At 40.7% G+C, this 11,391-nt stretch overlaps 1 protein-coding gene across 2 annotated transcripts; it reads left to right on the plus strand.

The window, feature by feature from the left end:
- Positions 1–34: 34 nt before the first annotated feature.
- On the plus strand, positions 35–2,050 carry MAP1LC3C (microtubule associated protein 1 light chain 3 gamma). Of its 2 annotated transcripts, none has more exons than XM_056486282.1 (4): positions 35–155; positions 258–313; positions 433–539; positions 1,509–2,050. In XM_056486282.1, the coding sequence occupies exons 1-4, from the start codon at positions 98–100 to the stop codon at positions 1,717–1,719; spliced, it is 432 nt and encodes a 143-aa protein (XP_056342257.1). In that variant the 5' UTR covers positions 35–97; the 3' UTR covers positions 1,720–2,050. The 2 variants fall into 2 exon arrangements, with proteins under 2 accessions (XP_056342257.1, XP_056342258.1); XM_056486283.1 differs by having other exon boundaries at positions 74–149.
- Positions 2,051–11,391: the final 9,341 nt, after the last annotated feature.

Raw genomic sequence — 11,391 nt, forward strand, 5'->3', positions numbered from 1 at the left:
GTGCCGGTCCGAGCGGGGCAGTGCCGGTCCGAGCGGGGCGGTCTCGGTCCCGGTGCGGGTCCCGGTCCGAGCGCAGCGGCGGCCCCGAGGCGGGAGGATGCGGGCGGCGCCCGGGGCGCAGCCGGACCGGCCCTTCAAGCTCCGGAAGAGTCTCGGTAGGGTCGCCGGGGCGCGCAGGGGCTGCGGGGGCACGGAGGGGCTGTGCCCTCACTAACGCTTCTCTTCTCTTCTTTTCTCTTCTCTTCTCTGCCCCGCAGCCACCCGGCGGGAAGAGGTAGCAGGGATCCGAGCCAAGTTCCCGACAAAAATCCCGGTAAATTTCTGGTTTGTTATCCGAGGTTGTTGCCGCTGTTTAAGGGAAGAAGCGTCTGAGGGGAGGGAAAGGGACCTGGATATTTTAGAGTTTGCTAAGTGTGACTCTAATTAAAACAGGTAATTGTTGAGAGATACCAGAAAGAGAAATACCTTCCTGTCTTGGACAAGACCAAGTTTCTGGTTCCCGAGGAGCTGACCATGGCACAGTTCATAACCATCATCAGGTGGGTAGTAGGTACTGGTGGGTTGGAGCTGCAGCTGGGGGTGGCTGCTCTTCCCCAAGAAGGTATTTCCTAGTGTGCTGCTGGGGACATCTTCCTGCCTTTGGTGGCTGGGAGGTTAAAGGTGTTGGCCATGTAAAGGCTTCCCTCTCTTGCAAGTGTTCAAAGACAATCAACAGATGTTTTCACAGGTGCACTTGGGGGAAAAATGTGGTCTTTTTTGGATTCACAGTCCCCTCCTCCCTAACTGTAGTGAAAAAAGGCTATACAAGACTCTTGTTCAGCTCTCTTCCTACCTCACGAACTGGTTATTGGGGCTCTGTGATCTTGTTCTGCTTATGACTCTCACTGCCTTGTTCTCTTACTGCACCTAGCTGAATTTGCTCAAATTCAAAGCAGCTTTTCAATGTGTGTGAAATGAAATGTGCTGCTAAATTGTTCTTTATGAAACATTACAGCAAAGAAGTCCCCCAAAATATTTAGGGGTATTTTCTGACAAAATATGAAGCTATGTTTTTCAGCATGCTTATTTATGTATAGAAAAAGATCTTTCTAGATTGTAACTTCTGTAAAAGATGCTTTTGGCTCTTGGACAACTTGTATGTAATGTCTCTGTAAAGGACTTTTTTTTGAAGGTAGGCTTTGTAGTAAATGTAACAGACTGGAGCTGGAATCCTTTACAAAATCTGCACTACAGAAGCTTTTGGTTTCTATTCACACTTTTCCGTGGTAACTGGGAACTCCAAGCCCATGCTCAGTAGCACCTTTGGTGTAGCCATGTAAGCTTTTCCTCTGATCACAGGCCTTTGAGCTTCCAGTTAACTTCCTGCTGATGGAGACATTAAACCATGTAATAACTTTACACAGCATTTCTTGTACCTACTTCATTCAACTGCTCTGCTTAATGTATGTCACAGACTGAAGTTGAAACCATATTCAACTTGCTAATGCTTAATCCTCTTTTTCATTTAGAAGCAGGATGGCTCTAACAGCTACACAAGCTTTCTACCTGCTGGTGAACAACAAAAGCCTAGCCAGCATGTCCTTGACAATGGCAGAAGTGTACAGGGACTACAAAGATGAAGATGGCTTTGTGTACATGACCTATGCTTCCCAGGAGATGTTTGGATGCTTATTACCCACTGCCCAAGGGAAAACTATGGAATGCTTTCAGAAAACTTAAGATTGGGTTCATATGCTGCAGCAAAGCAGTTTGCTCTGAATCATGCCTGACGTGAACCTCGGAGATGCTCCTTCCAGTGTGAGCTCTTGAGCTCTGTAGTGGGAGTTATGACCCAAAAGCTGGCAGGACCAGCTTAAGAGAGAAATGGTGGTACACTTTCCCTAGGTAATAACTTGGATATATATTTTTATATTTGAAGACACTATGGGTTAGGTTTTTTTTCCTTTTGAACTGCACCTCCACTGTTTTGCAATATCAGTCTTTGCTGTGTAACTGATTTTTAAAGTTTCCTGAAAGCCTAAGAGTAAAATAAAGAACCTTTTAAGTATTGAGTTGAATGTTATTTTTAATTTGGGAAAAAAACTGTAAAATTTTGTCTAGGAGAAGATCCTATGATAATTTTGGATGAAACACTGTTTGCACAGCTACTCTGAATTTTTGAATGGAGTATCAGAGTTTGTGTCACCCATGAACAAAACTGTCAGCTGTTACAGAAAACACTGTCTGTGGTATAGATAACTGTTTGTTTAAATAAACAAACTGATTGCTAGTCAGCATAACTGAAAGGCAGATAGCAGGACTTGAAGTGTAATCAAGTTCCAAGAATTATTTTCTTGCTGCTGAATTTTGCTAGCATGGTCACTCTAGATACTGTCATATGCATCCCCCACAGGCACCTGCTTATCAGGTACCCTGAAGGACTTCAGTGAGCCTTCTCTCAACTATAGAGCTAAGTCCAATGTACATTGTTATCAAGAGGTATTCCAGTGTTCCTGGAAAATGTTGAAAATATCAAAAATACCATGTAGTAAAATGTTGATTCATCTCAATATACAGGCTTGGTTCCTATAAACATGTGTTAAAGGAACACTTGACATGAGCCTTAGTCTGAAGTACAGCTCAGGCTGTCTTCCCTGTATGTGAGGAATGTATTGGAAAGCTGGAAATGCTCTGATCACGCACGATCAACTAAAATTTAAAAATTTAAAAATCTGTCACAGTTTGCAGTCAACCTCTGGCAGCCTCAGTTTAGGAATGGTCAAATTTTACAATATGATGCAATTCTTCTGTTCAGTACTAAACTGCAGAATGATTAATGTAGGAATTACTAGACTGCAAAGAAATAAGCGTTGACAGTATTTAAGTTATGCATAAGGAAGGAATGTGTGTGTAAGCTTTTTGCAGTGCTTCTCTTGCATTAATAATCTCTTAAAATTCTGAGCAGACCTGGGTTTGAGCCTCTAAACCAGGGGATTTAGAGGAATACCTGCTGTAGTGGAGGTGATGTTTGCCAACTTTATGAGCTGAGGAACAAAGAAATCATTGAACTGACCTGTGGAAAGGATAAGGCTATGTTGGTGTAGGTTATAAAAACGTGGGCTTTGGGATCCCAGAGTCAGTTGCTTGGATCTATTTCACTTATGCTTGTAATGGAAATAGTTTCCATTGCATAAATTGAACTCAAATAGTCATTTGTCACCAGCCCTTCAGGGAAGCAGAGACACCTGCTTGGCAGGAACACCACACAGAAATGCTGAACAGCTGTGAGAACCTTGGGGTGGGATGAGCAAGGGGAGACTTTTTGTGTTCAAGCTCTCTTGCCAGTCTAGCGTTGGGCTAATATTTTGTTTCAATGGCTCCTCTGTCTTCCTGTCTTGTGTGATACTTGGTACAAGAAGGGAAAACCACTGCAGTTTCTCAGCTGGAACAATTTTGTCTGACAGCCAGCTTTCTTTGGTTTGTAATGTAGTGGGTGAGGGTTTAAGTGTTGATCCCTCCAGCATTTATTAACATTATGCTATGGTGCCTACAGGCTGAGTCACAGATCCAGCCAAAAAGTTGCACAAGGAGGTCAGTTGCAGGTAAAGAGTGTCATTATAAACTTGCTTAAACTGGCCTGATGAACCTAGAAAGAAATCCTGTTAAGTGGGAAAGCATCATTGGGTAATAGTAATAGACTTGCCCTTCTATCAGATGTTGAAGAAGATAGGATAAGATACCTATCAAAGACATTTTCACGAAGTCTTAAAATAATAAACTAGGAGTTACATGCCCAAATAATTCTGTTGTCCTGCTTGTGGAATTGCCTTGGTATGATTAGAAGGTTTGAATTTAATCTGTTCTCTCTTGAAGTGCAAAGAACAAGGATTAGAAAAGAAGCAAACAGAAAATCTTTGCTGTGACTGACATATGCAACTGAGATAACTGCAGATACTTCTAATGCAGCTGCTGTTTGAAGAGCTAATATTTGCTTGAGCAAATACTTATTGATTAGAAACAGGTATATATTTTTTTTTCAATGAAGGACACAATGCTGTGTAAAGCAGATTTTATACTTCTTTCCAATGTGCCACTAATGTAAAAAGAGATGGCAGAGATGCCATTTGTTTTTAAAAGTTTTATCTTCCTGATATGGACTTGTGTTCATTAATATCAAAGATATCCACCAGAGAAGAGAAAACATTCTGAGGATACTTCTGTTTCTTCCATAGACTACCAGCTCAATCCCAGAATATGCTCAGTGCTCTGGCTCCAAATAGAATCCAAATCATCCTGAAGGATATGGAATGTTAGAGTGGTATGAGGTCCTTTCTGGAAGAGTGGTCCTTGAGGGAAGTATGTCCTACAGCCATGTCTACAATCACAGCTACAACCTGTGCACAATGCTTTATGGAGTGCAAATTGACAATTGTTGCTGCAAGGCAAACATGATAACCTCAGCTTGAGCTTTAGCACACATAAGCAACATCAGGAGCTTTCCAAGCTGTTTGGATTTAAAAATGACGTTTTAGTAGAATAAATAAATGGATGGGAACGCTAATCTTCTTGTTCAAGGCAATAACACTTGTGAACTTAGATAGACTTTTTATTGTTTTCCCATGCTAACTATTTCCAGATGGTGGTAGTTTCAGGATAAAAATATTTTAATATTTTACACACACTAAGTGACAGATGGTATCCTCTGCTGCAAATAAGTTGCTTTATTTAGGTAAGATACAGTAAATTAGAAAGGTTAAATGAGATAATAGGACAGACAGCATCAAATTGCCCTGCTATATTCTCTTTTCGAGAAAGCCTGTAGAGAAATTATAGGGAGAAAAAAAAACACCTAAGCAGAAAAAAATTTTTTTTTTTTTGCAAACCAGTGTTTTAACTTATGCATTATGAGGTGGAAGGGGGGAGAGTGGAAGAGTTTCTATGGAAAACCTCCATGGGATCCCTGATGGTAGTTGAGAAATGTGATTTCATATGTTACAGTGCCTATATACAAAACTTGTAATGGCAAATATACTTCCCTCAAGAACAACTGTTCCAGAAATATTTCAAGATAAATCTCCTGGATCTTAAAATACCCCCCTTTTAAACAGTTTTTAATCAACCCATAAGAGAGAGAAGGGGAAAAAAAGAACCAAAACCAGACTTCTGCCTATAAATACATGCTTAGTTTCTTTAGCTCTCCTTAGGTACTTTGTAATGTTAACTCTAACCAATTCTCTCTCCTGATGATTTTAGATTGGTTCATGGGAGTTTAAGTTAGCTACTACTTGTTACTATACAGTCCACAACATGCAAGGGTAGTTAGGTCCTGTAATAAATAAGTCTGATCTTAGAGGGATATGAATATAACTTCAATTAAATTAGTAATGCCCTTAAAGCTTCTCCCCAGAAAGTCATATCAGTCCCTGCCTCCCATATTTCATATGGTGCCTCTCTTGTGACTCCTGAGTGAGTGGCCCAGGTAGCAGTGTCCTTTTTCCTGCAGGAGGGAGTGTGCCTGCCTGGGTACACATGGAGCTTCCAGGGCAGGCAAGCAGGGCTGAGGAGAGGCTGCTTGGGCCACTCAGCACTTACATCATGTCTGTCAGGGACTGTAAAGGGCATTTATGAGGCTGCCTGTGATTTGTTGCAGGGTGGGCTTGGCTGATGGTGTTTATTTTTGCAAATATTTCAAGACCCTGGCCTTATTTTCCATGCATAACAGCATAGTCTGGATCTTAGTCAGACCTTCAGCTCAAGCCTTTTTTATGTCAGAAATGCTATTGATTGCATGGTCCTTGATGCTGTTGACCGAGACATGCCTAGTAGAACTAAAATGTATTTCTCACTCTCAAAAAGAGAGCCAAGACTTTACAGCCTGACAAATGGATTTCCAGGGAAATCTTTAGGTCAGCTAACCAGTGGGTGAGGAAAGGGGAAGGAGTGAGCCAGGGGGTTAAGCATGCATATCAGTGCTCCCACCCAAAGCTCCCAACCATGTTCTTTTCAGGAGCCTGCTGTGACTGCCTGGAAAGCCTGAGCCTCAGTGTGATCTCACTGAGGCACCTATTACACCCATTAGCTTACAAAGAGAACTTATGAGAAAAAAAACCATATGCTCACAGATGGAGGGTGGATATAATCTTTTCCTGAACAAAACATGAGCTCTGTCAATGGAAAAAACCACACAGAACGGTGCTGAAAGGCAGACATGGCAAATAAAGCAATTCTATTCTTGGCGCTGGCACTACTTCACAAGACAACTTGGCCCTTACTCTGAGAACTTAAAAACTTTATGTCAAGTGGTGGATAAGAGTATGGTCTCTGTCTGACCCTTCTCCCCAAAAATGCTGCATCTGTGCTCAAAAATGAAAAATCAGATAGAGATGTGCATATTTGAATGCTGACTGGCTGAGGAAGATTAACTCATTTTCCAGCAGCTTGATGTATTAGTCACCTACAAAATAAAAGAGCCATCAACAGAAAAAACAGCTGCTATGCTGCAGGTGAGGGAAGAATCACCAGCTTAGTGCAGACACATCTGTGCTGTCTAGACTGTCAGGGTAACCCAAGCATTGCAGGGGTTATGAAGATAATTTTGCTATTTGAAATTATATTGGTTCTGCTATAAACCTGTCAAAACTGTCAAGAGAGGCCTCAGGAGAAACTGCATTTTCCTAGGAGGCAGCTGGATTTGGTTTAAAAATCCATCTTTTTCAGCCATCCTCTTACAAACTGACATTCTTTTTTTGGAAAGCAACCAGGCCTTCTGTGTTTGCAGAACGTGGGTACAGGTTCCAAGATTGCTGAAAATTATAAATTATATGACCTTAGTTGCCATGTAACAAACTTGTATGATAATTCATGGCTGTTCTGCTATTGTAATTCAGCCTATTCTGAACCCACAAAATTTGGCTGGGCCTCAGTCCCTCAGATTTCTAAGCCTCTGTCAGGTCTGGAGCAGCAGTTTAAATGAGATGGCTGTGGACATTGCTGCTATTTGGATAAACCCCTCTTCCAGTGAATTTTGTTGAAACAAATTTTTTTTAATCAGCTGAAGAACAGTTGTATAAGTTAGCCTTGCTAACCAGTGGGAATCATTTTTGCTAGAGGTACAAGAAAGTAGGTTAATGTAGCAGCTTAATTTCATGCCCCAGCTCATCCAGATGATTTTGGCACAGAAGCAGGATGCCATGCAGCACAGGCTGGGGAGAGGTGACAACTTTCAGGAGGGGTTTGGTGCAGAGGAGGGCTGTCACAAGAAACTGGGGGGTAGAACTGCTGCTGGTGTAGGTAGACCTTGAGGACTATGTGGGTCTGCAGGCTAGTCCATGTCAGGATTTCTTGCATAAATACCCTTCCTTAAAGGAAGGTTTCTGTTGTTTCTGACATCCAAGGCAGATGGTCCACTAGGCAAGTCTTGAGCAAGATTATTGTCATGTGCTTCATAGAGCAGCATCCTTATAACTCTATGGATAAAGAATTGGAAAGACCCTCCTACGATTCCTTTTTCTCCCTGAAGAGGATCAGCCACAAACTCCACACTGTACACATCCAGCAGCTCCTGTCTCCCTGGACCCAGCACAGCAAATCAACTTCTGCTGCCAGAAGCTAGAGCCTTTGTAGGTAAAACCCAGAGTGACAGCAGAGGTGTGTGGCTAAGGGACTCGAGCCCAGCTCCCAAAGTAAACCCCCAGCCTACCTTCTATTTCTGAAAACAACTGCAGGGTCTGTGAGAGGCTGCAGTTTTACAAGTGGAAAATTTAGGCAAAGCCCAATAAAATAAATGAAGCAATTCCAGTAGAAGCCAGGGCAGGCACTGAAATGAGTGTCTGGAGCCATAAAGACTGCAGAGCTAAAGCTACCATGCTACAATTCAATGGGAGGAAGCACTTACCCACGGGGGGTGGAGAGAAGGAAAGGTCAAGCACTCTAGCAGATATAAAATATTTCATGTTTAAGTTTCTAGAAAGCTTTTTCTTCAAAATATGGTTTTGCCAAGTATCTTGTTTCCTGATTCAAACTAATCTATTTTTTCCTCATCGAATTATTTTTACTTAAGCTTGTTTGTCAAGAGGGAAAATCCAAATCTCAATTTATATTTATATGGGGAAAAAAATGAATTTAAAAAAAAAAAAAGCTTGTTGACTCTTAAGTTACACTGTGTAACTGCCATAAAAATTTGCAATATGTATGCCAAGAGGCACTCAGGTAACACTAAAAAGCCAAAAGAGGGGTTGTTCCATTTTAGACATCTCATTTTAAAATCAGGTGGAACTTCCTGCTAATTCTCAGCATAGGAATTTTTGTGTTTTGTGGGGGGTTTGGATGTGTTTTGGTTACATACAAATGAGATCCACACACTTTTGGTTGGACTATGTTTTATGATTTTACTGAAGTAAGAAAGCACTAAGTCAAGGTTGCCTTCAGTATGTTTGCAAAAAGAGCAAGAGCACATCACCTTTTTATGGACGTGAAGCTCAGTAGGTTATTGCTGGCAGACTCTTGGGAGGATGTTACAGTCAAATTGAATTTCAAAAAGTCACACTACAAACTGAATTCTTCAGGGATGTGTGTGTGTATCTTCTCACTTTGATGTAGGGCCTACACTTCTGGAAATCTGTTAACAAACCCTCAGTTTTTGTGAGGTTGATGCTACAAGGAGTCCAGATTGCAGGGAGAGTATCAGGAAATTTGAAAATATAATACTTTGGAGAGGACATATTCTGAATAGTTATTTATTTTGCTTAAGTGTGAGCTAAACACTATATAAAGACCTATTTCTATAAAATATGGAGAAGAGATGTTTTCTTTGCATCTAATTCCTTGATTATTTTGCATAAGAAGTCATGATTGCACTGCAAGGGAACACAAAGGATATCTATACATGCTGGAGGTCTTTCTGCTGACTGAAATTCTAATAATCTGCTTGATGTCATGGAATTTTACAAAGGTTTAACCAATGTCAGCTCCTGCCTTTTTCTTCTTAATGCTGTTTGCTTCACATCTGCATTTAATCTCTGGTTAAATAAATCAGAATTTATGGAGTTTACCCCACAAATTGAGGAGTTTCTTCTCCTCTCTCCTTGTCCACATACAAAGTATTTGCTAATAGAGCTTGTGCTTATCTAACACCCTTACTCACTATGCCATCTAAACAAATAAAGATATGAATCCAAAGGCAAAAAAAAATTCCATAGAATAGCTAGTCCTGTGTATCTTGTGGGTTTTGCAATAAGAAACACAAAAATGTTGGCAAAGATCTTACAGGAAGAATGAAGAGGGCTTTTATCACTGCCTGGGTACTATTCAAGGGGGATAAATGTAAAACCCTACATTAGGACAAGAATAATCTGCTGCATAAATATGGGGTGGAAAACAAGTGGCTGGTGGCATTTCTTCTTAAAAGAGCCCATGGAACAAAATGAATCACAAGCTAAGCAGAAGTCAACACTATCATGCTGTTGTGAAAAAAGCAAACACAATATTGAGATTTCTAATCAAGAGCAGAGGCTGCAAGGTGTGTGAAATAATCCTGTTCTCTGCTGTTCTCAACAATGGTAGGGTTTCATCTGAAATACTGTGTGTAGTTTAGGCACTGCACACCAAGAATATAAACCACTTGAGAATTCAAAAATTATTGATGATGAGGAGAAATTTAGTATGACAAAAGTTCCACTAACTGAGGTGGTTTAGCCTCAAGAAGAATATCCTCAGAAAGGGACATGATGTTCCTCACAAATGAAAAGTTCTTTGAAAAGGAAGGGGAAGAATGTCAATGCCCATGTGCATAGATTACTTGTGTACTAGAAAGGGGCTTTTTAGACCCTGCCCACCTTCCCATATTGTTCTTCATTTGAAACATGGAAGCTCTCCATCTAGATTCTGGAAGTATTCAGAAACAGTGGCACAATTGCATTTAGAGTAACAATGACTGAGAAGTATCTCACTGTAAATATTTTATAGGGCAACAGACAGTGATAAAAAGTGAAGGTCAGATCACTGCTAGTGGGTGCTGTAAAGGTGAGCACATACAGTTGTAACAGAACAGCCACATAAAAAATCCACCTACAGCTGTAACTACAGGAGATGCTGCTGGGTCTTATCTTGTAGAAGAATATGAGAATAATCATATGGTAGCCACCATGTGTTGGCAGTCATAAAAAAAGGCTAATACAATCCTTGGATATGTGTACAGGGAGAAGAATTTTAACTTTACTTCTGTGCCTGGCAAAGGAATGACTGTTCTACACTCAGTCTAGTGAATGCAATTCAGGATTAATGTTGCAACTTGGAGAAAATCCAAAGAATTGTCAAGAGAATGATTCAGGTGTCAAGAAAAAACCCACCTACTTTACCTATGGATAAGAGATGGCTAAACTACTCTTTTTAAATCCCTAATAGTTTAGGTAGGAAGAACTGATCATGGGTTCTTCAGTCCAGCAGGTGAACGTATGACCTGTGTGTCAGCACACTGATTTTTTGTTTCTTTGGTACCAGTTTTCAAACAGATAATGTTCTTTAGCCTGATTGAAAAGGCTGCTAGGTGCACACAAGAGGTAGGACATGGAAACCAGCAGGGAAAAGGGTTACTGGAGAGGAGAAAAAACAAGGCCAATCTTTTATGGCAGCGGTGCAGACATCTCAGAGATTAAAGTAACCACATAACAATGGCCTAGTATACCTTCTTATGCAGCACAGAGTTTAGAACAAAGGCTAACCTAGCATTCTGGATTAATGAGGGTGGATATTCACAGACTAGTTAAGATGAGGCAAAAGTTCTTCTCCATAGGAGTGCTAATTAACATTGATAGAATGCATTTGAGCATTTATCTCCCTTGTTGCCCAATATATATCATCTTTCCTAAATATTTTTGAAATGTCCAGCTTTATTGTGACTTGTTGTTCAGAGCAAAATATCTTGCAAATATCAAACACTGAACAACTGAAAACAGTAAGGTTTTGTTTGAAAAAAAAACCAGTCACAAAGAAAAATAAGAAAAATAAGATACATTTCTGACTGAATATAAATCTGCCAGATGTCACCCTTTTCCAGCAAACTGAGTTCACCTTCACTGGGCCACATGTATAGATACAAATAAGAATCCACCAATTATCTTTCCTACCATGCTTTTCAGGGGTTATTTTGCCTCCCACAACCTGTACAGACACTTTGTGAGTCAGAATCTCTGATCCAGCCAAGTCAGGTTCTAGGCAAGACTGATGGGTAGAGCTAAGGTAGGTTTGAATGACATTCAAAGTCCTCAAGTGTGGCAACTCCCCAGGATACAGACCAATACCTGAATAAAAACAACAGACATTCATTCCAACTGATGTGTAGTTTCCCACGGTTCTGAAGTCCAAATATTTAATCTCCCCTGGAAAAAAACCTCCCCCTAAAAATCCATGATAAAT

Source organism: Oenanthe melanoleuca, chromosome 3, assembly GCF_029582105.1.
Source record: "Oenanthe melanoleuca isolate GR-GAL-2019-014 chromosome 3, OMel1.0, whole genome shotgun sequence".
In the NCBI taxonomy this organism is placed as follows: Eukaryota; Metazoa; Chordata; class Aves; order Passeriformes; family Muscicapidae; genus Oenanthe; species Oenanthe melanoleuca.

What these genes read in the sequence shown, in the direction of transcription:
- MAP1LC3C (XM_056486282.1), top strand. Translation starts at nt 98, where the DNA reads ATGCGGGCGGCGCCCGGGGCGCAGCCGGACCGGCCCTTCAAGCTCCGG. An exon ending in CAAGCTCCGGAAGAGTCTCG is followed by an intron (nt 156 to 257) that starts GTAGGGTCGCCG and finishes TCTGCCCCGCAG; the next exon opens with CCACCCGGCGGGAAGAGGTA. An exon ending in AGTTCCCGACAAAAATCCCG is followed by an intron (nt 314 to 432) that starts GTAAATTTCTGG and finishes TAATTAAAACAG; the next exon opens with GTAATTGTTGAGAGATACCA.